At 34.4% G+C, this 25,470-nt stretch overlaps 2 protein-coding genes and 1 long non-coding RNA gene across 3 annotated transcripts; 1 reads left to right on the top strand and 2 right to left on the bottom strand.

Moving 5' to 3' along the window:
* Positions 1-454: 454 nt before the first annotated feature.
* Positions 455-6,832, bottom strand: Stam (signal transducing adaptor molecule). Its single transcript, XM_076906805.1, has 10 exons — positions 6,568-6,832; positions 5,602-5,762; positions 4,880-5,125; positions 4,382-4,457; positions 3,985-4,194; positions 3,769-3,888; positions 3,257-3,445; positions 2,882-3,108; positions 2,499-2,734; positions 455-2,138 (listed from the first exon to the last, which is right to left on the bottom strand). The coding sequence occupies exons 1-10, from the start codon at positions 6,608-6,610 to the stop codon at positions 2,024-2,026; spliced, it is 1,623 nt and encodes a 540-aa protein (XP_076762920.1). The 5' UTR covers positions 6,611-6,832; the 3' UTR covers positions 455-2,023.
* A 2,667-nt stretch (positions 6,833-9,499) lies between these two features.
* On the top strand, positions 9,500-25,106 carry LOC143430114 (uncharacterized). The gene is made up of 8 exons (XM_076906119.1): positions 9,500-9,689; positions 19,176-20,878; positions 21,256-21,818; positions 22,713-22,828; positions 22,990-23,127; positions 23,481-23,682; positions 24,127-24,348; positions 24,923-25,106. Exons 1-8 carry the CDS (start codon positions 9,567-9,569, stop codon positions 25,009-25,011), a joined length of 3,156 nt encoding a protein of 1,051 aa, XP_076762234.1. The 5' UTR covers positions 9,500-9,566; the 3' UTR covers positions 25,012-25,106.
* Positions 21,980-23,047, bottom strand: LOC143430994 (uncharacterized). The gene is made up of 3 exons (XR_013102676.1): positions 22,988-23,047; positions 22,314-22,869; positions 21,980-22,187 (listed from the first exon to the last, which is right to left on the bottom strand). It is a non-coding gene; the product is annotated as an uncharacterized LOC143430994 (long non-coding RNA).
* Positions 25,107-25,470: the final 364 nt, after the last annotated feature.

The following is a 25,470-nucleotide window of genomic DNA, read 5'->3' as shown; positions in this document are numbered from 1 at the left end:
ATGCTAAGTGCTTTTTCACACCGCCGTAAAGGTACTTCATTCTTCTAAAATTGCACAGTTTTGCATGTATTAAAATAAATATGCATGAATATACATTAATAAGTAGAGAAAAGCTCAAAAAATGCGTAATCTTTTACCCGAGTTATAAAGCAGCCCTCTTAGATTACATTAATATTGAAACTGTTTCTATGCTTGAATTAAATCTTTTTCAATTTTTTATTAATTTTATATTAACAATCTTTATGTATTCAATGTATATTCGGAATATTTATTACTCACTTAAGTGAATAAAGAATGAAGAAAATTAAAATACATAAAGTGAAACTAAATTAAGAAGTACAATATACACAGAAATAATAAATTCTATCAAATTAAACTATTTTAACTTGTTCATAAGAAATATAAGCTGTACTAAACCATCTAATTATGGTAATCAGTTATATAGAAGTCGTGATTACAGAATTATATACATTTTATAATTAGACCTTATGTAATGTATAAGAAATTCATATGAACAAATATAAAACGTGAATTTCTACACCTAGAATTTGGCTAATTTTTATTAAGTGTTATCTCGTAAACGATTTGGCTGAAGTATTCTCTCCGCGGTATGTTTCATTTACACAAAGTAACTTTCAGTGAGCTATTATTATTTACTTTAATAGACCTTCACATTTTTACGTTTACTTCAACAAATCTTGAATTACATTTATATCAATAATTTGTTGACCTACATACCAAGACTTCTTCTTCTTCTTCGAATGTTACTGATACCATTTGTTTTTCTAACTCCAAAATATATATAAAGTTCACTTATAAATAGTTTAAAAATAAAGGTCTATTAAAAAAATTCTTGACAATCCTAGTGTGTTATTCTAATCTTTAAATCTTATGTTATAATGTAATTTTAAAAGAATACAATTATATTTTTCGATTTACTCTTGTTTTTCTTCCTTTTTTTCCGCTTTTTAACACAGACAGGGTCGCCTTTACGACGGTATGAACGTAACTACGCGAGTATTATGCGTTAACAATTCATAAAAAGCTCCTCGCAGATCAATCGATAAGCAATTAATAGGAAATAGTTCTTATTATACACAGTGGACAGACTAGACCAAGTTTAGAAGTCTCGTCGTGATAGTTGCTCTTAGATTTTATATGTATCGACAATATTTTATTCGAGCAGCTTTTTTAAAGCTTTATTATGATCATTTATCTCTCTCCCTCTTTTAATTTATTTGAAAACAGAATTTTCACGTTTTAACAATACTATTCGTATTTCAAGGCTCTTTTACAATTACTATTTGTTATAAGAATGAATGACAGTAAAAAACTATAAAATACGGTCGTGCTTTCGATACAGTCTCCACCATTCGTCGTGTATAGTTTTGTGAACTATCGTAATTACACTTTAAACGACGGTGCCGTATTTTTTCTTAAAACTTATTACAAACATATACGGCAAACTTTATACATATAACATATTATAAATAAGTATATAATAAACTGTTACGTAATGTAATTTCGAAGTAATGTTAAAAATTATATATCAGTATTTCTGAATGAATAATCGCATATTCCAGTTCCTCCTTTTCTTGTTTTCTACATTATAAGTGTAACATTTTGAAGATCGTTACACAAGTGAGACGCCAAATAAAATAGTTGGCCGCTAATCAGGTCAACGGAATGTGTTAACTGGATCTGAATAACGCAACTAATAAGGATATATCTTTCCTTCTTTCTTTCTTTTTGTGAACTAATAAAATATGCACTATATTAACGATAGCCTGATGTTAATAAATTAAATCGCTTCTCGTTTAATACATCTTTTTCAATAATTTTTTCGTGTATACGCTTACATAAATAAGCTTACACGGTAACTTTTGAATGTAAAACTTCCATCAAAAACCCAGTATCTCTTTGGCTACTTCGGGTATATTTATTTAAATAATTATAATGTATAGTAATATTGTGTATAGCTTGAGTTATAGTGCAGAGTGAATTTGAAACATGTAGCATTCCTTTACATCATGTGTTGCCCATTTGGCGGAGCATACTGAGGTTGTTGGCTTACCGGATGTCCTGTTGGTCCTGGAGGACCATATGGTCCTGGCATAGGACCGGTTTGAGGCGGATATCTGTTGCATATCGTGAAATGCATCTTTATCAATTTCTTCTTGCTAAACATGTACTTTTTATCTACTACATTATTTTTTATACCTGTCTATATTAGCAAAATAAATTTTACTGGAATAATGAAGTGGAAGAGTAAAATTGCAATTAAAATTAAAATAGGATGATCCGTCTACAGTAGAGCTTCTCATATTTTCATCATTAACGAGACATAGGCGCTTAGGCAAGAAAGTTTTCAGATAATAAAATTACTTTTTCACAAATAAACATCATAATACATAAAAATAATATTACACATAAAAAAAAGAAAATTATTTCCGTTATAGTTTGAGCTTCTCGATTGTAATATTCATATTAATACATACCCTTGAGGCGGATAGGTAAGATTACTTTGTTCTGGCAATGGTGGACCTTGAGGATGCCCTGGAGGATGCTGATGCGGGCCCGGTGGTTGCACGTGAAAATGTTGTGGTAACGTCATGTTTGGCATATTTGCAGGCCCCATATAGTCATTGGTTGGTATAGCGGTATTATATGGCCCAGCTGGACCACCCGCGACAGGAAAAGAAGTTTGATGAGGTGGTGGTACTCCATTAAATATCTAACCAAAGAATTAAAATATTTTATTTTAACTTAATTAATGATCTTATTTGTAACCCTTTACGATACTGTCTTTCCCAAACTCTAATAAATATTAGTTTGTGCTATAAAGAGTTAAAGAAAAATTTCGAGATATATAAATTCTTACATGTGGAGGTGGTGGTCCCTGATTTTGAAATTGATAAGGATTTATGTGTGGTGGCATCTTAGGTAGAGTATAATTTGATGGAGTCGGAGGTGCAGGTTCCCTCATCAGTGTATGGTACAAATTAAGGGCATCCACCAAATCAGAACTTAATTGTGTTAGCTGCGCATGTCTCCTGTCCACTTTTTCTAAGGCTGCATCTATTAACGGCCCCATTGCAGTAACTTGTTCTGTGAACAGTATTATATAAACCAAGAATTTTAGTATATGCTTATTAAAATGTGTAAGCAATAGTATAATTATATTAGTTGTTTTGAGAATTAAATTGTCATACCTCATACATTAAAATAAGCATCACATAAAATATGAGTGCATTACCTTCTAGATCAAGCATTTCTTGTGGATCTGAAGTATCACATTGAGGATCAGCTTCGTGTAATAAATGTAAAAGTCTATCCATCTTTCTTTCATCTATTTCAACTTCGATTACTTCTGGTTCTCTCTTTACCGTTTTCACTTCCACTTCTTCAGCAAATTGAACCATTTTCTTGTTACTGTGTTCTAACTCTAAACGTATTTATATATATAAACGTGTATACATTCTCATTTATTATAATTATACTATAATTATAATTACAATACACTACATTTGTAATACTAATAATACAAAACATTTTTCAAAATCATTTTCCGAAGAATAGTGATTTTTGGATTATGTCACTATTGCAGCAAGTGAACGATATATACAGTTTATGATAGAGAGTATACTCCCGAAAATATGTTAAAATAAACATTGAAATGTTCCATAGCTTAAATTCTAAGGATTTAGAGATGCAAAAAATGTAATTTTCTCTAGAATACTCTTTTCTTTAAGATATTTTATGTCTTACTTGTGAACTGTTCAGGCTCCATAGACAAATCTGCGGTAACAAAATTAGAAGGAAATAATCCCTCTCCTGTTTGATTGCTGCCTTTCCACCAATTTGGATCAGAATCATCCAAAATGTTAACTAAAATGCAGTTAATAATAATATTTTAGTTGTTTTGTTATTACAATTAAAATATAAGTATTTAAGAATAAATTTAAGAAATAATCCGTATCATACTTATTTCTCCTGCAAAAAATGTTAATTCATTATCTTCTGCTGCCTCGAAATCATACAGGGCACGAACTTTTCTGCCTTCAGAATTGCTCGAAGCACCAAGCGCTGAACTTACATTAGGATACAGACTGGTATACTTATTGGATGCTGGTGAATTATGTGAAGAGGATCCTTGACTATGACCTTTACTCTCTTTAAGTGAAAGTTCTATAGCTAGAAAAGAAAATGACTGGTCTAATTTCACAACTTTTGCATTAAATATGCAAATTAATAGCTAAAAAAAAGTATAAAACATTTTGAATTTTTTAACTACATGCAAAATTTTCATAGTCGATAATGCTCTTTGTTAGTAGATTTTTCTTGTATCCATTATATAAAATATTTTTTAGTTTTAAAATACCTTTTGCAATGTCTTCTTCCTCTTGTGAATTTGTTACTACATTTGGATCTTTACTTAGTGCACTTGTACGTTTGGGCTAAAAGTTAAATAACCTTATTAAATATAACGATTATTTATACTACATTGTAACATACGAAATGACTAATTATGGTTAAACAATTAGAAGGGTTCTTCTTTTCATTCTCTTTTGTCCATAATATACATATGTATTGTATAAAATGATAATAAAAAGTATACTATGACTTAATATTAAAAACTGACTTAATATAAAAAAAGAGGAATGTATACAAAATAGTCAAATGAATCTATATAAATATTTCCATGTAACTCAGTGGAATAATTGTTTCACTTGATGAGTGATTAAAGGAAAAACACAGCAGGACGTCAATAAGTGATAGCCTTATCATGTTACTATTTAAATAAAAGAGTACATGCAACTGTACTCATTTTGTAATGTATATGAATCTTATATGTAAATTTGTAAGCAAGAAGACTTACAGTATCTGATGTAGAAGTGAAATCATAACCTTCATTTTTAAGTTTGTTGTACAAACTTGGAATTAAATTGAGCTGAGGATCAGTTTTAAAATCATTTTCAGCCCACTTTTTCAAGAGTTCCTTCATTTTCTCTGCGATCTTTGGTTCAGTATGGTTAACCAGTTTTCTTAGATCATTCTCAAAATCCCTTGATGCAATTTCTAAATGAAATGTCTTTCCACAATTACTGATACATACATCCAGCAACTAAATTAAAATTTAATATTATTACTTTTAATAATAATTGCAATTATAATATGAATAATTATAATTTGGACCATATTATGCAAGAAGGTACCAATCTACTCTGACTAAACAGAACTAAAACAATGATCTTAAGGTTTTTCTGTTATATTAAACAGGAAAACAGAAATTCTTAATTAATAACATTTTATAATTAATACTAAGTGCAACATTATTGAATGAACTGTCTTCAATGATTAATATATCTAAGTATATAAGAACTAATTATAATAGTATTACAAAGTCTTTGTCGTAGAGATCTATATACAATATACAATACTAAATAGTATATGGTATATAAGAGTAAGTAAAGAGTTAAATTTTTAAAAACTGGCTCCTTTTTGCAAAATACGATCCAATTATAATGCAATGATTTAAGTAGCTTTAAAATTAAATATATTTGAAAGAATTCACATATACACATATGTATATATACTAACTATTAGTGCCTGCATAACAATGTGTGGGTCTGGAGAATATAGTTTTTTAACGATTGATCGTAAACAATCCTTTGCATTTTGGGTAGAAGTTCCTACTTTGTCACAAATATCCAACATTTTTCCCCAGTCTGTAGATATGTTCTTCTCGCTGGTAGCCTTCTCTGTAGCAATAAAATACAACAAAAACATACTAAGTAGCTTTAAGCTCTTATCACAAACACATTATTATATTATATTATTCTATATAATTTAAATAACGTAGCAAAGCATCAACTAATACTATTGTAGCAAATAACAATAATGATTTACTTCATCTAATTTTAATTATAAATGATTCGTTAATGAACACTATTATTGAATATTTAAAATACATTCTAAATAATACTCATCTAGAATGTATCTGTTTTTATTTCTTTATTACGATTCTAGGGCAATAAATATGTCAGACATTTTCGCATCGAACATTATCATTCTAACATATGTCATAAAGCTGTTACTAGTAGTAAGCGTATCATGAAATATCATGTAAATTAAGGTGAAATCTGACCTTGTTTGTACATGAATTTCGAAAAGTAAAACAATTAACACAATCAAAGAATTTTCACGGTTGAAGTGGACCAAATATTTCATTATGTGCTCTGTATTTATTAGAAGAAATGCAATATTTTTTTTAGACATAACGTAAGTAATCGGCTGAAGCAATACAAAAAACGAAACTGAAGTAGTAATCCGTAAAATCTAGTGATTTAATTGGAGGTCAAATGTCAACAACCGCTTAATACATCTATTAAATGTTGAATTTTGATGTTGCATAAAAAAATGAAGGTAAAATCGAACGAGTATGTGGAGAAACAATAATTGATAATTGTCGGAAAGCAAAAAATGTTACTTCATACCCTTAGAATAATGTGATAAAAAGCTATCAGTTTTAAGTAAATTAAGGCTAAGGAGAAGTCTGCTACTCACCGACGTCAGCGTCGAAAGGCGAGGAAGTCTGGAAAAGACCCATTTTCGCCGTCGATTTTTCGATTTGTGTACGTCCGACAGTTACGCCTGTTACGCGCTGTCACGGAATCACGTTATGTTTTTCTCTACGCATCCAGCTGATATTTACTTACAAACACGACATCGAATGACTAATAACATTCTAATCTACCATCGAGGGACATCTTTCTTTCGACCTGCCAAAAAACCTCGATACTATCGAATCATCTCGAGTGTGATGTCAAATGAGAGAGCTTCGTATCGCAAAATATATAATTGATCGATATAAATCGTGTTTAACCGCCAAATATCAAGATTAAAAACAAATTGCACATACTGTAAATGTTCGGGTAAGCTGAGTAAATAATATTACGGATAATTTACTCGGTTTGTGACTTTTTGAAGAAGACATTGAAATGAACATCGATAATCGATACATGGTAAGATGATGCGCTACAGTCCTGCCATCTAAGAATGATACCTAAAATTATTTTATAATAGTACAGTTTATTTTTCGATGATAAAACAGTGAGTTTTTAAATAAGTAGTCGTGTCTGCATGATTGAAATACAAGCAGTGGCGGCTCGTAGCTAAAATTAAGTTTGTTGTAAGTATTATAGGAGGAAGAGCATTTATGTTATCAGTACTATGATACTCTAATTTTACTTATGTTTCCTAAAAGATAAGAAGCGCATTACAATGATGCAAGAATTGATTATAATTTTGAACAAAGAACGGGATATTCTCACAACATGTACGCCTTTTTTTCACCGAATAAGGTAGGGAGGATAGATTTGAATATGTTTCTGCGTAAAAGTAGCACATAGCATTCCACAATTTGCATATTATAGTATACTTGAAATTCATTGCCATTAAATGTGATTTATCTTTAATTAACACTGCAAGAGCGATAAAAGCTGCTTGTATTTATTTCGAGGGATACATGTTTGATTTACCTGCGCAAGCTTTAGCGGAACGATAATGAAATTTGGCAGGTGCTACATAGAAGTATTTTACCGGAAGAAATCGGAACTTTCGCTCGATTTTCTAATCTTATGTCACGGTAATGATCCATCTTATAATGACTACTTAGTAACGCTTTTTGTTAGAAGAACTAACTCCTTAACCCCTTAATTTTTATCCCTAATTACTTCTTTATAAAGATACTTATATAAATAAATTTGACCTATTTAATAGTACGCAATGTAATGACATTAATTCTTTTACAGATTTTGTTCCATGCATTCCTTTGAATTTTCTTCAGAGCATCCATCTTTCATAAGATTATTGCTTGAGGTAAATGCTTGTGAACTGAAACTCGTTTTCGATGGTGAGTGGAGAAAGGACGAATGGTGGTCATATTTTCGTTGCCTCGAGCTATTTGAAAAATGTTCTAAAGATTAAGAAAGAGAGAAGCAAAATATATTTTTCTTCTTGAAGAAGAGATATAAACAAGCTTTTTACTAGAAATGTTTAGCTCTCGATTAGCGATACTATTCTTCAGTGTGATCTCAAAAATCTCTAAGACTTCAGTATTCTTATAATATATGGTAACAATCTTTTCTTTTTTATAAATTAGAAAACCCATCGTACCGGTTCATTTCAACCATAACACTTCCGCAAGCATAATAAACAACTAAAAACGATTTATTATCGGAAGTAAGTGCCGAAAGTGTTTGTAAAACGGTACGATGCGCTTTTGCGCGGTCGCCGGAACGTTCGAGCGGAACTGGAATAACTTGATGCCCGTTCGAGCGTTTCCATTCATTTCAACAGGGTTAAGTAATCTTCTGACGTATCGATTCACCGTATTTTTTTCGTTCTGCTCAAAAAGCGTTCACGTAATTCTTCTTGCACCCATTTCTCCTTACAAACCGTGTCCGTTTGTTTGATTAAACAACTCGGTCGGCTTATTATCTCATTATTTTCATATTCAGATAGAATATTGCTTCATACGAACAATTGGTACCGCAATTTGGGGATTATTTTTACACAAGACAATCTGTGCTTCCCTAATCAGCTCAGGATAGTAGATGAAACAACATTTTACGTCGTTTAATTTATTATTCTAAAATTGATAAATACTATTTCTTATAATATTTAGTAAAAAATTATTTAATATAAAAAATAGCATCTACCAGACGATATAAGATGTTATATTCACTGTTTTATTTCGATTTGAGCGGCAAAGGTGGTTGTCCTGTGTAAAATATAGGTAACGGTTCCGCACCTTTTGATTTTCCGCCAATACCGATTTCTACGAGTGCTAGTTGGCAAAAATCCTAAGAAAATGCAAAACCTGTACGTGCAAACTTTGTCCAGGTACCACTGGAGATAGCATGGAAAGACAGAAGTGGGTTCCCGCTCGGAACAGACGTTCACCGTCCTGTCTGTTCGTCTCCCACCTGGTCAACGTCGGAGGAACTCTTCCCCGACTGGAGAAGTAAAACTCCCAGACGTTTTCCGATCTGCAACAGTCCCAAACTCGTCCTCGTCAACGTGTGAACTTGTCAGCCAGGAAGTTCTGACGCGGCTCTGCTATTGTCCCCCTTGTTTTCATTTCTCTGCAAACACGAGAAACAAGGGAAAGACCAAACATCTTTTTTCTCGATAAAACAGGCTGAGAACACATCATTTTCTCCTTCGAGCTACACCGTGTTCGTCTACGAAACATTTCTGTTCTCATTTCTCGATTTATTCTTTTGTTTTCCTCTTTTTTTTAATTGACAGGTTATTATCTGTATTAAAAAAGAGGAAGACACACATTTGCTTCGTGGAAAAGTTGTAGGAAAGAGGAACTAGTGCAATTCAGTTTGATCTATCGAGTTAAAAAATATAATAAGTTGTTGTCGATATTAAAAGAAAGGAGAAAGGGACATAGTGGCGTGTGGATGTTCCAGTGGTGAAGTTTAAACAGAAAAAGACAATTATAAGTGCGAGCATTGATCGATAATCGAAGAGGAAGGAAGATCCTTGACGTGATGAGGCGTAGGAATGTTCTATGCTTCCTGTGGATCGCTACGATCCTGAGGATAGATGGTTTCGTTGCTGCAGAAGCCGATCCGGCGATTCTACCAGATACTGATCTATCTCACTTTCAACAAGTAAGAACAAAATTTGTTTTCCTTTTAGTCATTAGTTTTTAATATTTTTAGGGAACAATTTTGGTTCGTTCTAGTTGAATTAAAAATGAGCCTCTCAAAAATATACAAGAGAAGTTTTTCTTGTTTCTTAATTAATTATAAAAAACTTATGTTCACATACGAAAATCGAAATCCGATACCACACTTCTTTCCAATTACTGATTTTGCATGCACTTTATCTAATACCGTAAGCTGTAATATTTATACCCAATAACCGAGACCTCCACAGTCAAGATCTTGGTTAGTCGAGATCACGGACAATCGCGATCCAGTTAATCGAGGTCCTACTGTATTTCTAACGTGTCAGTAACGTAATGAAGAACATTTTTTTATAATTCTTTAGAGACACATTTTAAAAACGCAAAGAATTTACATGTCTCTCCTCCAATTTAGGTCACACTGTTTTCTTGTTACATTCTGTAAAATACATTTTAATTGGGACTAAACTATACCCAAATAATATTTATCAAGAATTTACAATGTCGGTAAACAGGAAGTGTATCTTTGAACCATTCACACGTGAAAATATCGCATAGTGTAATCAAAGTTTTTCCACAGCACTGTCGAGATCGAAATTCCTTTTTTTACAGTCGTGTAAAACTTCCATCGGTTGAATACAATGTACGGGAGAATTACTTTCGAGCCGAACAAGTGAGATTTCCAAATACAGTACTGTACAGTAGTATCTCGGTTCAGAAATCGTGGAGATCGTTCGCGCAAGGAATGACTCTCTTAATGATTTGAATATCATTCTACCAGAAATTACCGTGTGAACGTGGATCGAGATATCGCTGGGTTATCTACCATATCTCCTGTAAACTACATTTCCTTGGAACGTGCAATCGTTATGGAAAATAATTTATATTCCTCACTTGCTTGTTACTTTTAACAAAGACAAAAATATGGTGGCGTAGAATCAATAGGATCCCTGTAGAGCTTCAATGCAAAAAAATTAAATTATTTTTTTGCGATAAGATGGTCGATACTTAGGGGAGTGAAATTGGTCGTTACAAATTAAATGAACCCTTTGAACTTTTTTGTTGCTTTTGAGGTGTAATTGAAAATCTCTTCCATATATTAATCTCAATCAATTCGTACAAAATATGCGTAACGAAGAAATTTTCACTGCAACACGTTCCAATATGCAATTATACATCTGTTCCTAGATTTCTCTAACATCCACGTGCAGAATACATGTATATGTATGTGTACGTGGTGTGAAATATTGCCGTTCGCAATAAGTATGTAAATTCGATGAAATTACTTCAATTACTCTCGCAGCTGACGTAATCAGGCTATGGTGAGGCATGCGAAACTCTTTCTTATCTTTCCTGACAATCAGTAGCAAAAGTTTCACTGGTTAGGTGGTAAACTCGCAAAAAAAAGCTACGATTCGCACTGTTAATTGTGCCCATTTCTTTTCCACGTGTACGTTTATATTGCGATCCTTTGGACGGTTTCGATTTCACTCGGAAACTATTAGCGCCTTTCGTGATGTGCAACGTTGTTAATTGAAGTGTAATGAAGCAAATAAAATTGACCGCTCTGTTTTTCCTTACAGAAAATTTTCTCTCGCTCTATGCCGATCGCGTTAATTACATCTTTGCAATCGTTCCTGTGATTCAGCACAGGATTTCACCTCGTGGTCAGACACGGTATTATCCGCTTGGAATGTTTAAGTAACACTACATGGAATCCACCTTATTTATCTTCGCAGCATTTCTCCGTTTTTTAATATCTAATAAAAGCTGATAATGGCATACAGTATAGTGGGGTATAGTTGTCGATTTCTCGGTTTATTTCTATACTTGGGAGAAATTTATGAGGACGTAAGAAACCGATATTAATTAGCTATAGAAGCAAAAGACAGAGGAAGACATCGGATAGAAGTTTGCGAGTGAAGGTAGAAGTAGTGGTCAAAAGTCACTCTGTTAGTGGGTGAGCATCTTGGTTCTACTTTCGTATGATTCATCTTCTTAGTCTGCGATTTTCCCACTCTGTATTTCTTCAAACGTGTTTCATTCGTGTATAGAAACGAAAGATAATTCATAGAATGATTGATTGGAGTAACTCGCTGTATTGTATCATGATAATAAATGAATAATTCACGAGAATGTATAACAAACGAGATATTGTAATTAAAACGCTTCACTTTAAACTTCCATGGTACTTTTTTTTCCATGTACAAAAAGAATGTAAAGTATTGGCCACGTAATTGACTATGCAATCTCTAATTGAATTACTGACAGAAACATCGAACGAGATCGACGAGCGTGGCAAAAACTCATTAAATACCGAGAGGCACTATTCACTATGCCTATCCATAATTTAATAGACCATAAAATTCCTTACACGCTTCTTAGTCAAGCCGAAGCAAAATGTAAAGCTGCAATACACAAGACATCAAATTCCAAATCAATGGAAAATCTTTTCACTATCGTTCGTTGGAACGGAGAAACGAGAAATTGTGGTATTCCCGCCGTAAGGAACATTCCATGCGTGGAAACGAATGCGTCAAGCACATCCCATCGACACTGCTTCCGGTTTGTCTTCCTCAACACTTACGTATCGCGGCTAAAATGGAACTGACGATTTCACGGATGCTCACGAGCCTCCTGTAAAAACGGCCGTAAGAGAAACCGTTTGAAAATAACAGTCGGAGTTCCTTGTGAATGTCACGCGGCGAAGAAATGTCTCTAGACAGCACGATGTTCTAAACTTTATCGTCGAGCTCGTGAAAGTGTTCGGTGGAATGACAGGAAAAGATGGAAGACGTGTTTAAGAAGATATGATATTGGCAATGATTGACAACGGATACGTCTGCATAAAAATTGAGATAGTCGATTCCTCGGAAATATAGTTTTTTCTTTTTTCTTGTTTGTACATTATGCATAGCTCTAAAGAAGGCGTGACACAAATTTAATCAGTTGTAAACAGTGCTCACTATTCCTGGATTGCATGGCATTACACTTTTTATTTCCCGAGACGAGTCATTTAGAGCGTGTCGTGAATGACTGCAAAGCAGACGGCGAGTTATTCCAATTATTATAAACGTGTATTGCTCGTAACGTTTAGGAAATTGTTGCATATTTAAACGACAATGAAACAAGGTAAATGCTGTTGTGAATAAGTTTTTTTTTAAGTGATTATTATTGAAAGATTCCAAAGGATTAGAAAGGCGATAATAGGAATTGATATTTGTTACGAATATTTCTGTTATGGAGCGGTCTCTTTCTTTTTAATGTAAATAATAATTATGTACAAATAGCTATAACGAAAGAGAGGAAGTAATTTACAAGTACTATAAAGTGGTTAGGTTTTCTTCCATATTTTGACACCCTTTATATAAGACTCACTAAGAAGAACATATCAAAGATATATATTAAAGATCACGCTTCGATCCACCTTTCTCGAGGGCGCCAAGTGAGGCGAGATCAAGGCGAATATACGGGACAATAGGTGAAGGTGAAGGATGCTACATAGTCTCCGACTTTCTCCAGAAACCATCCTGATTAACGGACTCTAACTAAAGAACGATCTCAGCGTGGTTGCCAGAAAGAATAAGAAAAATCGTCAAGTTCAAAGGATTATTGGGAAATTAAGTTAATTTAATCGAAATGAAATGGTTAAACTTGCGTTTACAGTTTCCAACGAAACGAAGATCATCCAAAACTCAATTACAAATGCTAATATCAAAGATACGTAAGTCTCAAATTTTGTTAAGAGGGAACCAGAGATACGGGGAAAGAAGAAGTTTCACGACGGTAAAATTGAAAGTGCGATTTCTGTCTGACCCCGACGCGACGCGTCGTAAAGTTTCTCCCCGTGTAACAAGACGAGGAGGAAGCTACTTGTTTGCGGAGAAATTTCCTTGTATATTGATTAATGAAGAAAGATAAGAATCAACGAATAGTTGTTCTGAATTAACTTTATATTCGATACTACTTATTACGTTCGTTACAAGAAATACGCATACTTTTTCCTATCAAGCACACAAGAACGTTTCTTATGCAATTTTTTAGCCGTTTTACATTAAGTATGCAAAAAAGTAACAGTTACCCAGTTACAGAATGAAATAAAAACGTAATAAAATGTATTTGTAGTATAACTATACGAATTCGATATTGAATTACATTTTATACCTGAGAAAGTTAGGAATTTGTTACACTAATAGCACCACGAAAGCCACCTCATAAATTATAATCAATATTTCAATTAATGTTCAATTTCACTAATAGATACTACCTATATTTCAGTCATATACATTTTAGCAAGGCAATTTATTTGCTAGGATAACGATGTTATTACAGTAGCAACATAGTATTATGAATGAAATGAAGAAAACGTAGGCGCACATTCTCTCGCGTGAAATTTCTTCTCCACGGTTTAATTTACAAAATCTACTACTATTTTTACAGTATTTCCCTTCAGAAAAGATTATAGAACGATGCCTCGTCATATTTCTTATTTGCATTCTTAAATATACTGTTCGCCTCGACATCATCCAATTACGCATTACACTGCATGCGCATTGCGTAAAGTGTATTAAACAGCTATTGTGCAATCCTTAATTACGTATTAAATCACGTGTGGTATTGAGTTTCCGTTGTTACCAGTGCCTATTCTAATATTTATCGTAATTTGTGCCATTTCATATCGATGAAAAAAGATTACACTTTTATAGTTTCATTCTTGAATACGTTTGCAACAATTTCCCTCGTCAAATTTCGTAGTATAATTATATATATATGTAGAATTAGGAGGATGCTCGTCGAATTTTATCGCACGATTGCGTTTATTCCTTGTAACTTAGTTAAAAAAGTGCTCCTTACCGTGCGATACGATAACTATAACTACGGAGCCTCGCCATACGCAGAAGAATCCAGTTAAACGGTTATGTTACAGCTCGTCCTTTCACTAAAATCGAACGATCTCGCATGCGATCGAAAGTAAAAGGCATCAACCGGTAGAATACTTTCTACGAAGAATAAAGGATAAAAGACGAAAACACTTTCGATTTAGCATTCATCGTTATAGTATTTAGAATCATTTAGAGTAACAGTTCCGCCTTCTAATTAAACTGTTTATTTTGAGAAAGTCTTCTGAATAAGTTGCATTTAGACGACACGTATAGTGGATTTTTATGAATTTTGATCGCTTGATCGGCAAAATAATCTAGGATAGAACCAGATTTAAATAGTATAGTTATCGTACTTCGTTTGTGTATGATTCCGTCCAAAATTTTAGAAACGATAGATAAAGGGACAATTTTATCAAACTTGTATTCTACTGGTCAGTATTTAAATATGAAGGATCGGCATTCTTCGAAAATATGTGAGGTCCCCACTGGTAGTATTTTATTAAGACTACTACTTCCGAACGTGAGAAGCGGTCCGAAATTAATCAGGAAGCAGCGGCAGTTTCGAAAGTCGTGGGAAGAGGAACAGATCGTTTCGTTTAAAAATATTGCTAACTTTCTCTGCGCTTTAGTAGAGCCTCGTTATTCCCCAATGTCGTCAAAAACACTTTATCTGTCCACGATTCACGGGTTATGAATTTTGTAAAAGAAAACGGTTCCGAACATTGTTCTAGATAGTAGATGAAAATGCTCCGTACAAAAAGAGATCTCTCCTTAACAAGTTAAGTTTGCTGTTCACCGGACGTTGCCCTGAATTATTTGTACCCGATATACCAAATTTAGCTCGAATATTTTCATCGAATCAACATTTCAAATAAATCACGCGTCATTCCTAATTAGGAAGCCTTCCTTTCGTGTAACACCATTAATTAGGTCAGGATATATGAAGTGAGTTTCATTAAAACTCCTAAAAATTAGTGAACTTTTTCATTAAATTAAACACGCTATACATGTTATAATCAAATGTTATATAAAGTATTATAAATTGTAATAAAAGTAAGAGAATTCCGATCAAAATCGATCGATGTCTATGTTAATGCGTAAAAACAAACGATGAATTATTTTGATTGCGCAAACAGACCAGGAAGCTTCGTTTCATGTGAGTGGAACTAATTCGAAGCTTTGATATACAAGAACGACGAGTAGTCCGTGGAAATTAACAAATAATGTGACGGATGATAATTTGTCTAGTTCTTGCTTGAAAACAATCATCTCTTCTGCAATTTTTCAGGTCGTTATCATTCTCTTCTGCAATCTGTCATTTTTTCAATGTTGACCGATGTGTGCTCTCGAACGACCTCAAACGTTCGATGCACGTACAGTTTATAAGAAGAAAAAGGAATAAAAGCAATCCTACAATTGCAACGGGAAATGTTCGAACGTTGGACAAAAAAAACCCATAGAACGACATACCGAGCGCAGAAATAGTGGCACCACAGTGTTCAGAAATTTTCTGCGAAACGGATGGAAAGCGAAAGGTGGCAAAAATCCTCCGCCTGGGTAAATGCCAGTAACGCTATAGTCTGTTGTATAGAAAAAGTGAAGGAACACCCGTTATGTAACGGGATTATATAGTTTGCCCCGCAGTGAATGCACGCGTTTGATCGTGCATGCCGTCCAATTATGCAACTATCGCGGTGCACCGGCATAATAAGGGTAGTGCGCTGGCCGCGTATTCTCTGAGTAGATCAACCTGACCATGTTGTAGAAAGATGTAACACGAAAGAATTTCCTCGTGGATGTATGGTAGAAAAGTGAACGTCTCGCATTGGGAGCGATAAAAAAAGAAAAAAGAAAGGGACAGGCTTGCATCGGTATTCTAAATGGGTATGTAACTTGTTGGATTGATCGGATGGGGTTAATTGGCTAGAATCGTTGCAGTTTTACAACACTTTAGATAACGAAAGGTATTACATAACTGTCTGGAATTGATTTACTGTGGCTTAGATTTTACTTATAACTTTCATCTAATTATAGATTGTTCGTTTGAGTGTACACGATAATATCGAGTTTATACGGATCATCCCCGGATGCGAGTTGAAATAGACGCTGATATAATCGCTCACGAGGCTTTCTCCATTTAATATGGTAGCAGACGAAGGATATTGACGATCGCTGCCCCGATCTACCGAACGTTTGTCTGGTCAGCGATACTTTGAGAGATAGTTCTGCCAGGAGTCTGATCGGATCGTTAATATGGGAGAGAGATAGGAAGCCGCGCCCAGATTCGAGTTTTTCACATCATCTGTGGGAAACTTGCGGCCACGGATCCGCGTACGCAGCGTTGCAATCGTAATCGTTACACGTGATCTTGTTACGTGTGTTTAGGAGTCGGTGATCGATGAAACGTTCAGGAAAGGATATCACGTTTTTCCGAATAAAATTTCCTAATAGTTGGTCTCATTTAAAAGGGACACGTATCGAAGCTTAAACGTATATATTAATGAAATATTTAAATGAAACATACCACTCAATTTTTTCTCTCACATCCTTGCTGATTCTACTGAGAAGAAAAAGCCTGTTTTAATGAGTTGTCTTAGCCTGTTTATCTTGCTACTTGTTAGCGTATTCAGACACCATGTGATTGATTGTCCTTAACTTACATTTAGTATGCGTGTGTACATGATCATTAATACGAGATTAAAGAGAATACAAGAATGTGCTAAAACTATTATACAGAACGAGTTAGACAAAATGCTATATGCTATTTTCACTGATATCGAATTCAATGATTTTCCTTTTCTATTAAACATTTTATCTGTTTAAGAAATTATAGTGAAGGATATTTTATCCGCGACACAAAATGCTGATTTAAAATGAAAGTAACTAAACACTATTAAACGGCTAGAAATTCATTAATTCATAAATTATGCTGATAATTTCAACGCAATTTTTATCCATATCGTTCATCATATTACAATTTCAAATGAGTGCTATCTCCTTTCTTAGATAATATGTAGAAAACATAATTTTGAACATATGCATCGTAAGATGCAGGTACAAGGGCGTACAAATTTCAATCACCTAGAAATTGAATTTGCATTCAAATTTCAAATCAGATATTACCAATTTATGAATCTTTTAATTATCTCTAATCTTTGTATTTAAATTGGCAATTTGAATGTATGGTTGTGAAAATACATCAAAGTAATATTCGTGATGTAAGTCCATTACTTTGTAGTACAAAACTGCACTAACCGGCGACTATGCCATACTGCATGCCAGTCAAGTGCAACAAACGTACAACGAACTTTAAAATGTCAGTGTCATGGCTAATCGAACATATTATTGATGCTCTTTGTCTGTTGCAGAAAAACCTTATTCTTAACGTTAAATTACTAAAGATTTTCAATTATAATAATAGGAATATGATCAAATAATATAAAATATATTTTCATATTTTATAGGCATATTAATTAAGTTATTTATAATATCTAAGAAAGGAGTATCTACAATGGAATAAATCTTGTATATTTTTTGGAAAAAGGAGTGGATGAAATAACCATACAATATAACAAAGAGGACAGAAAATTTCAATTTGAGATCGTCGAACGAGTTATTACGCGAGGACGCTGCGAAATGAAAACCACAACGAGTTGTACTTTCTCGAAACACCGAAGAGATTGTCTCACAGCCTCGATACAACTCGAAGCGGAGAAGGGAGTCTGAAACAATGCCTCGGTTAATTACCACGATCTTAATTGCGCGGCACTCTCTTTCTTTCTTTCTCGAACGAAACTAATTATAAAATTCACAATCACTACGAATACGCGCCGGATCCCCTTGTTATAATTACCGAATCTATGACTAGGGCGAATTGTTATTTCTTTTGTAATTAATGTAAACTTCCGCGCTCATTGTTCGGTTTTTCTCGCCTGCAAACATGTCAGGTGCGTTAACATGTTAAACAGTTTTCCTTTTAGTAGCAATATGCATGGGAAATAAGTAATACTAGGTGTCGAAAAAACGGAATCTCTATATAAGGAAAGGAAGCTCTGCGCTCTTTTGTTAGTTACAAACATGAAACATATTTGCTTCCTATTATTAAATCTCTTCTAATTTTTTAACATAACTGAAATTCTATTATTCAAACATGATTGCTTAAATATTTCTTCCCTTATATCTCATATAAATTATATTGCTATGTGCATAATTCTATAAATTATACAAATCTAATCACGTTGTAACTAGAATTATATAATAGCCATCGGAAAATTATATAGAATACAATTTATGTATCAAACAAAACGATCTTCTATGATTGAAGACTATACCCATTATAAGAAGAGTACAAAATGACTTATAGATTATACATGGAACACAATCATCGGACCGTGAATAATATTAGCCACAACTAGACTTTCCAAACCAATTATTTGTCTCTCACGTATTCAAGACACGAGTACTTCATAGATTATCCTAAACTTATATAAAGATTACACAACCAAAACTTTTTAATTTAATAGAAATAGATTTGACAATTATTCCTTTCACTGCTTAAAATTAACTAGAGAAAATATTGCTTTTAGGGTCGTACGCCACATGATCCAAGGCCTCGCCTCTCAGCCTCCCAACAGGCCCAGATACTGAGTGATGTTCAACAACACCAGCAACGTTTTCATCGACCCCAAGAACCTTCCAACTCGCGAGGATCTTCTTTTTCAAACTTCGATTCTGCTGCCTCAAAATCGCAAGCTAGCGCATCCTATTCACCCCTTTCTAAATATAAAGTGGACCGTGCGAAACAGCAGCAGCTCCAACAATTATTGCAACAACAGCAACAAGTGCAACAATTAATTCAAGAACAACAACAAAAGATAGCCCAGCAACTCAGCAATCCTAACTATTTAAGTACCCATGGTCAATTCCAGTCTCAGCCAACTAAGCAACAGCAATTCCATCAACAATACAGCAACCAATATCAAAATACTAATAACCAATTTCAGAATATCCAGCAAGATCTATCGCAACCCTTATTTAGCGATCAGCAAACGTTACAACTGCAAGAGTATCTACAGAAACAACGTGAATTAGAATTACTACAGAAACAGAGGCAGCAATTATTATTAGAGCAACAGGAAGTACGAAGACAGCAGGAGCTTCTAAGGTTTCAACAGCTTCAGAAACTCACATCTACCACGTCGTTACCAGTCCCAGTTACTTCCGGAAACACCATTGCCATCAGCACAACCGCGTCCCCTGTACTTGTATCTCTGCCAGCTGCACGAAAAATCACCCCATCCGAAACAGAACTGTTTCTTAAAGCAATAGCCACACATCAGAAAAAGTACTCTACTACGACACCGATACCATCCACAACAACAACGACGACAGTGAGGACCACAACTATAAGCAGACCAACAACAATCGCGTCTGTCTCTCCTAGGACGTATCAAGAAAAGGTGACTTCGAATATTCCAGAAAATCTTCTAAGCCTGATTCAAGAGCAGGAGCAACAATTCGTTAGCCAAGGTAAGCCGAAGCCTCAGATCAAAATTATATATCAGACGGAAAAGCCGGTAACGTCGAAAAGTGTTACGACGAGGACTAGAACAACTTCTTTGGGATCGGAAAGGGACATTCTGCTGAAGCAACTGAAACTGGCGTTGGCTCAGTCCGGCGATGATGACGTGAGAAATGTTAGTACAAGAGATATTGTTCTTCCTAATGGGAAAAAGATCCAGTTAATCGACTCTTCGAGTAGTTTGACATCTATCGTTCCTACCGATGGGTCTATTTTGACTACGTCTACCTTGGCGTTAACCACATCGACAACTATCAAGCCTCCAAAGGCCATTCTAGAGGAACTGACGAAAGGTGTGCTCCCACCTGGAGCAGACTTTGAAGTCATCAGGCAAAAGAGCGATGGAAAGTTGGAAGAGATTGGCAAAGCTCCGATTCAGAGCCTGCCAGCAAAAAAGGTGACTTTTGTGGTGCTGGAAGAACAGCCTGACGGAAGCTACAAGGTGCAAGGAGTGAAGGGAAATGCCGAGAAAGAGGGAAGCGAAGTGGACTCTATTGTGGAAAAGATTAAAAAGGGAGAGTTGAAGCTACCACCGAGTTCTTCGAATCCGACTACTGTACCTTCACTTCAGGGTTTTGCAACTAGTTTGGACCCAAATTCAATATCGACGAGACAAAGTGTGGTGACGTCGCAACAAACTACTGGATTTACTACTTCTAGACCGACTACTGCAAGATCGACTGCTATATCGTCGAGAAATACAGACAAGTAAGTGACAAACAAGCATAGAATAATTGTAGAGAAGCACAAAACACGGGTCATTAATATTTATAATTAGAATAATATAGAACAATCGTTCTTACAAGTTAGGATATCATCATTCCATTTTTAAACCGTTTTACCGATATCAACTCTTTTCAGTGCCAAAGAAAAAATAAATCTTTTCCCTACGTTCTTTAAACAGAACACTTGAACATAGTAAAGAAAACCGTCGCTTAAAATTTCCTTTAAACGGGCTTTCCTTCTTCAGATCAACCTCCTCCAAAACAATTAAAAGCAATAACTCATCGAAGCTAAAAAATGAAGAATAAAATACTGTAACGCCTTCGTGCAATCTATTAACAAAACTAAAACCGCTTTCGCAGCAAACCAACGGAACACTTCCCTCGCGTAACAATCTCTCCGAACTCCGTATCCACGACCGACAAGTACGTGTCCTCAGCATCAAGCGTCACCAGCCACGTTTTCAACTCCCTCGGGACTGTGAACACCACCCCTAAATTATCCTCGCTGGACTATGATAACCGCTCGACGACGAAATATCCAAGCGGAACAACGAGGAGCCATTTCATCCCGACCATGGCGCCGGTCAATGAAATAATTACGACAACACCTGCGTCGGTGCCGACAACTTTCTCGCATCATTCGACCAATTCTTACCTTCACTTCACTGGCAGGCCGTCCGATGAACCATCGCCGACGACCGGGACGTTCTCGACCACCACGAGGCCGTCGACCACCTTACATAACGATAATATCATCTACCAAGATGGTTTCGAAAGGTCCACCTTTTCCTCGACCACCGAATCGCCTTCCACTAGAAGCCAAACACAAGAGAGTTTAGTTACGTTGCTGAGGAGGGAAGGACTCTTCGCAATGGCTAAATATTTGAGACAGTCAGGTCTGGACAATGTGTTGAACGAAACTGGTAAGTTGTTGATCAAACCTTACACTAAATAATATATACATATACAATATATATATAATACATTTAAACAATTTTACAGAAATTAGGAAACTTACGGTGCAATTATTATTATTATTACGGTGACGAAGCTCAATGCTTTACGCGACTACTTTATTCCTCTCCAACGTTCAATTTAATCGTGCAACATTCATTAGAAAAATCTTCTCACGGATTGCCTGAACATTTCGACACAACTGCTTCTTCGTAGAAAGAATGATGCTTCTTTTCTCGTTATACGAATCTTCCAATTACAGAACGACTTCAGAATTGTTTCTTACTGGGTTACGTTAATTGATTTTATCGATCCAATCGAACGTTTTTATTTTCCGTCTGTAATTTATAAATCACATTTTTATTTGATTTATTCTGCTTAATAAAAACGACCTATATACTTTTCGTCCTAAATTTTATAGTATTTATGTTTATTAAATTTTCCAATAAACATTTGATACTTACTCTATTGATATTGACGGGTGAAACGTTCAATTACACAGATACGTTGCACAACTAGTCCAGTTGGTTTTGAAGCAATTGAAAATGATTGTGAAAATAGGCGACGGAGAAACGTGTCAGAAGAGATCGTGCAACAGTCAGTTCTAATTATTGGCGCGTTTGCCAAACAAAAAAATCATGCACTTCCGTCGATTAAAAAGCAAAGAAGCGTAACGGTGTTCCTTTACGTTCGACGAGAAAGAAGCGGATGGTTACCATTCTCGTGTAACATGTTACGTTACATCACAGTCCTAAAACTAACAGTAGACAGTTTTTTGTCAAATTTCTTCTAAAACATTCTTGCTATTTTTATACATTTTTTTGGATTCTTCAATCTTTTTAATGCTGATAATAACATTACAGGTCCATACACAATATTCGTCCCGACAGATAAAGCTTTTAGAACATTATTAGTACAACTTGGGGGTCCAGAAAAAGCAGAGCAAAAGTTTCGAGATAATCCACGACTTCTTAGTGGAGTACGTATAACAATATTTGTTAAATATCGCTATTAAATTGGCTAAAAATTTCTAAAATTGGAAACAAATCTACAATAAATATTACTTTGTATTTGATTGCACGCGTAATCTACTCTCTTCTGTAATTAAATTACATTAATATAATTAAATTATACGAACAGCTTTTGTTGCACCACGTGATACCAGGAGCCTTCAGGATCGATATTTTGCAAGATGAAATGACTGGTGTTAGCTTAGCTGGAACACAATTAAGAGTAAACGAATACGCGATGCATGACCATGAGTGGAACGACATAAAGGTACGCGTTCCTTTACAAGAACCGCGTAATACAACATTATGCTGTCATTACCTAACAATCTCGCCGGCCTTAATAACTATTTATTTGCATCTATTCGAATGTCTTTCAGATTCAATGAGTCATACTAGTTATTGCATATTCATGTTCGCATTGATCTAGTTTGTTGACCTCATAAATAAAAACCGATGGAAACATTCCACCCACTCGATCCCTTTAAGCGCTAAGTTATATATGTGCGTTCATAGTCCAGATTGAATGATTATGTGAGAAGCCATATATGCGTTCACAGCGCTTAAAGGATTAATGGCACATGACATTATTTTATATTTACAATCGCCGATTTTTATAAACAGGTGACAACGATAAACGGAGCAAGAGTGGCGTCGAATAAACGAGACATAGAAATCCCACAGGGTGTCGCTCATGCTGTAGACAAAGTAATGTTCCCGCTCCCAGTTGGCGATTTAGTGCAAACTTTGCAGGCAGATCGTGAAAGAAGATTCACTGTTTTCCTAAAAATGCTTCATGTATCTGGTCTTCAAGATAGTTTATCAGGTATAATCAGAAGATAAAAATTTTTCTATTTGATTATTCTACTGTCGTCCCTTATTCATCTTGTTCCACTTAATATTTCGCAAAATAATGAAACGTAAATGGCGAATGAAATTACTGTTACCGCAGAAATATGTAGCTGTTACAATTCATAATTCATTCATTAACTATCACTATGTTGTGCAACAATTACATAACTTAATTATCTATGTGAGATATGTATATATTTTGGATGGTGTGCACGCACTGTTATAACATTGTTAAAGCACAAATAAAATAATAAAGACTTAATTTGAACTATATTCAGTCTATGTATAAAATTAAAACAATTGTGTGTTATTTAACAACTATGCACTCTACAGTATTTTATTACTAGAAAAGATTGCATCGAAATATTAATCGATTTCAAATATTTAAATATCATTAACACGGAAATAACTTTTGCAGGGCCTAAAACTTTCACTGTCTTCGCTCCAACGGATTCCGCTTTCGAATCAGCCTCGAAAGACGGGGCACCGATTTGGACAGAAGGAGACGGGCCGGAAGCTGCGAAAGCAATTATTTCGAGACACGTAATTCCCTCGACTCTCTACACAGCGGGTATGAGGTATTACCTGCAAAAGGATACTCTTCGTCCACAATCACCGGTTCATATTCACAAAAATGGCGGTACGTAAAAACAGAATTTTATAGAAAAAAAAATGTTAATAAAAGATTGGCTTTGGTGGTAATTGTGTAAGATGTAAAAGTCTGAAGAATTTCCTTTTCATACAAGCTACAATCTAGCACGCGAATCTTGAAAATCAGCGTCCTAATGACCTATTTGCTCGTTAAGCAGTCATTCTTTACTTCGTACAAGATAGTAATTAAATGCCCTCTCGCACCATAAGGTAGCATTCATCAAAATATAATGTTCCAAAACAAATAATGTTTACACCAAAATTGGTGTAAACTATTTTTAATGTCTACAGGCCGGATACCATTTAATTTTATCACTTAAAATAGTTCTATTACCAACAACATTTATAGATTTCTTATAGCAAAACTAACGTAATAATAAAACTATATTATCAATCATATAAAATCAGTTAGACAAACATTAAAGTGTATTGTTACTATTATTATTAATAAGAGAGTTTACAAATTAATTATGTTTTGTCTAATGATGGTCATTACGAATAGCCGTTTCAAGAAACATGTTGCAATCTAAAGAAGTAATAAACTATTTCCTCTGCTGTTCCAGGTCGAGTACGAGTAAACGAGGTACATGTCGTAACACATAATGTACCGGCAACAAATGGAGTTTTACACGCAATCGACGGAGTATTATAAGTGCGCTACATTTATTAGATCATTTATTTTGAAAAATTATGCGTTTTGCAAGGAAATGCAATGCTCACAGAACATGAACACCATTCTTGTTTCGGTACTTACTTTCTTTGCAGTTTGCTGTCGAAAAATGCAATGATAATGTTTAATAAACAATAATGTAATTTATACAAAAGAAAAATCTTTTACAAATATATTCAACTTTTAAAAATAATAATATACTTATAATAATCATGAGATGATAACATAAAATTTCATACTAAATTTATAAAATTTCTAATAATTAGAAATTATTACAGCAAAGAACTAAGTACTATGAAGTATATATTAATTTTTCCTTGATCATTAATGAAATACATTACGTTCATAATGATTGATAAATGATGTGAACCATGAACATTACTATAAAGAATAGGATACCAAACCTTAAAGAACTTCACTTGTCAGAAGTACTACAACTTC

Source organism: Xylocopa sonorina, chromosome 1 (assembly GCF_050948175.1).
Source record: "Xylocopa sonorina isolate GNS202 chromosome 1, iyXylSono1_principal, whole genome shotgun sequence".
In the NCBI taxonomy this organism is placed as follows: Eukaryota; Metazoa; Arthropoda; class Insecta; order Hymenoptera; family Apidae; genus Xylocopa; species Xylocopa sonorina.
The sequence above is the reverse complement of the archived record's forward strand: the minus strand, read 5'-3'. Positions and strand labels throughout refer to the sequence as shown.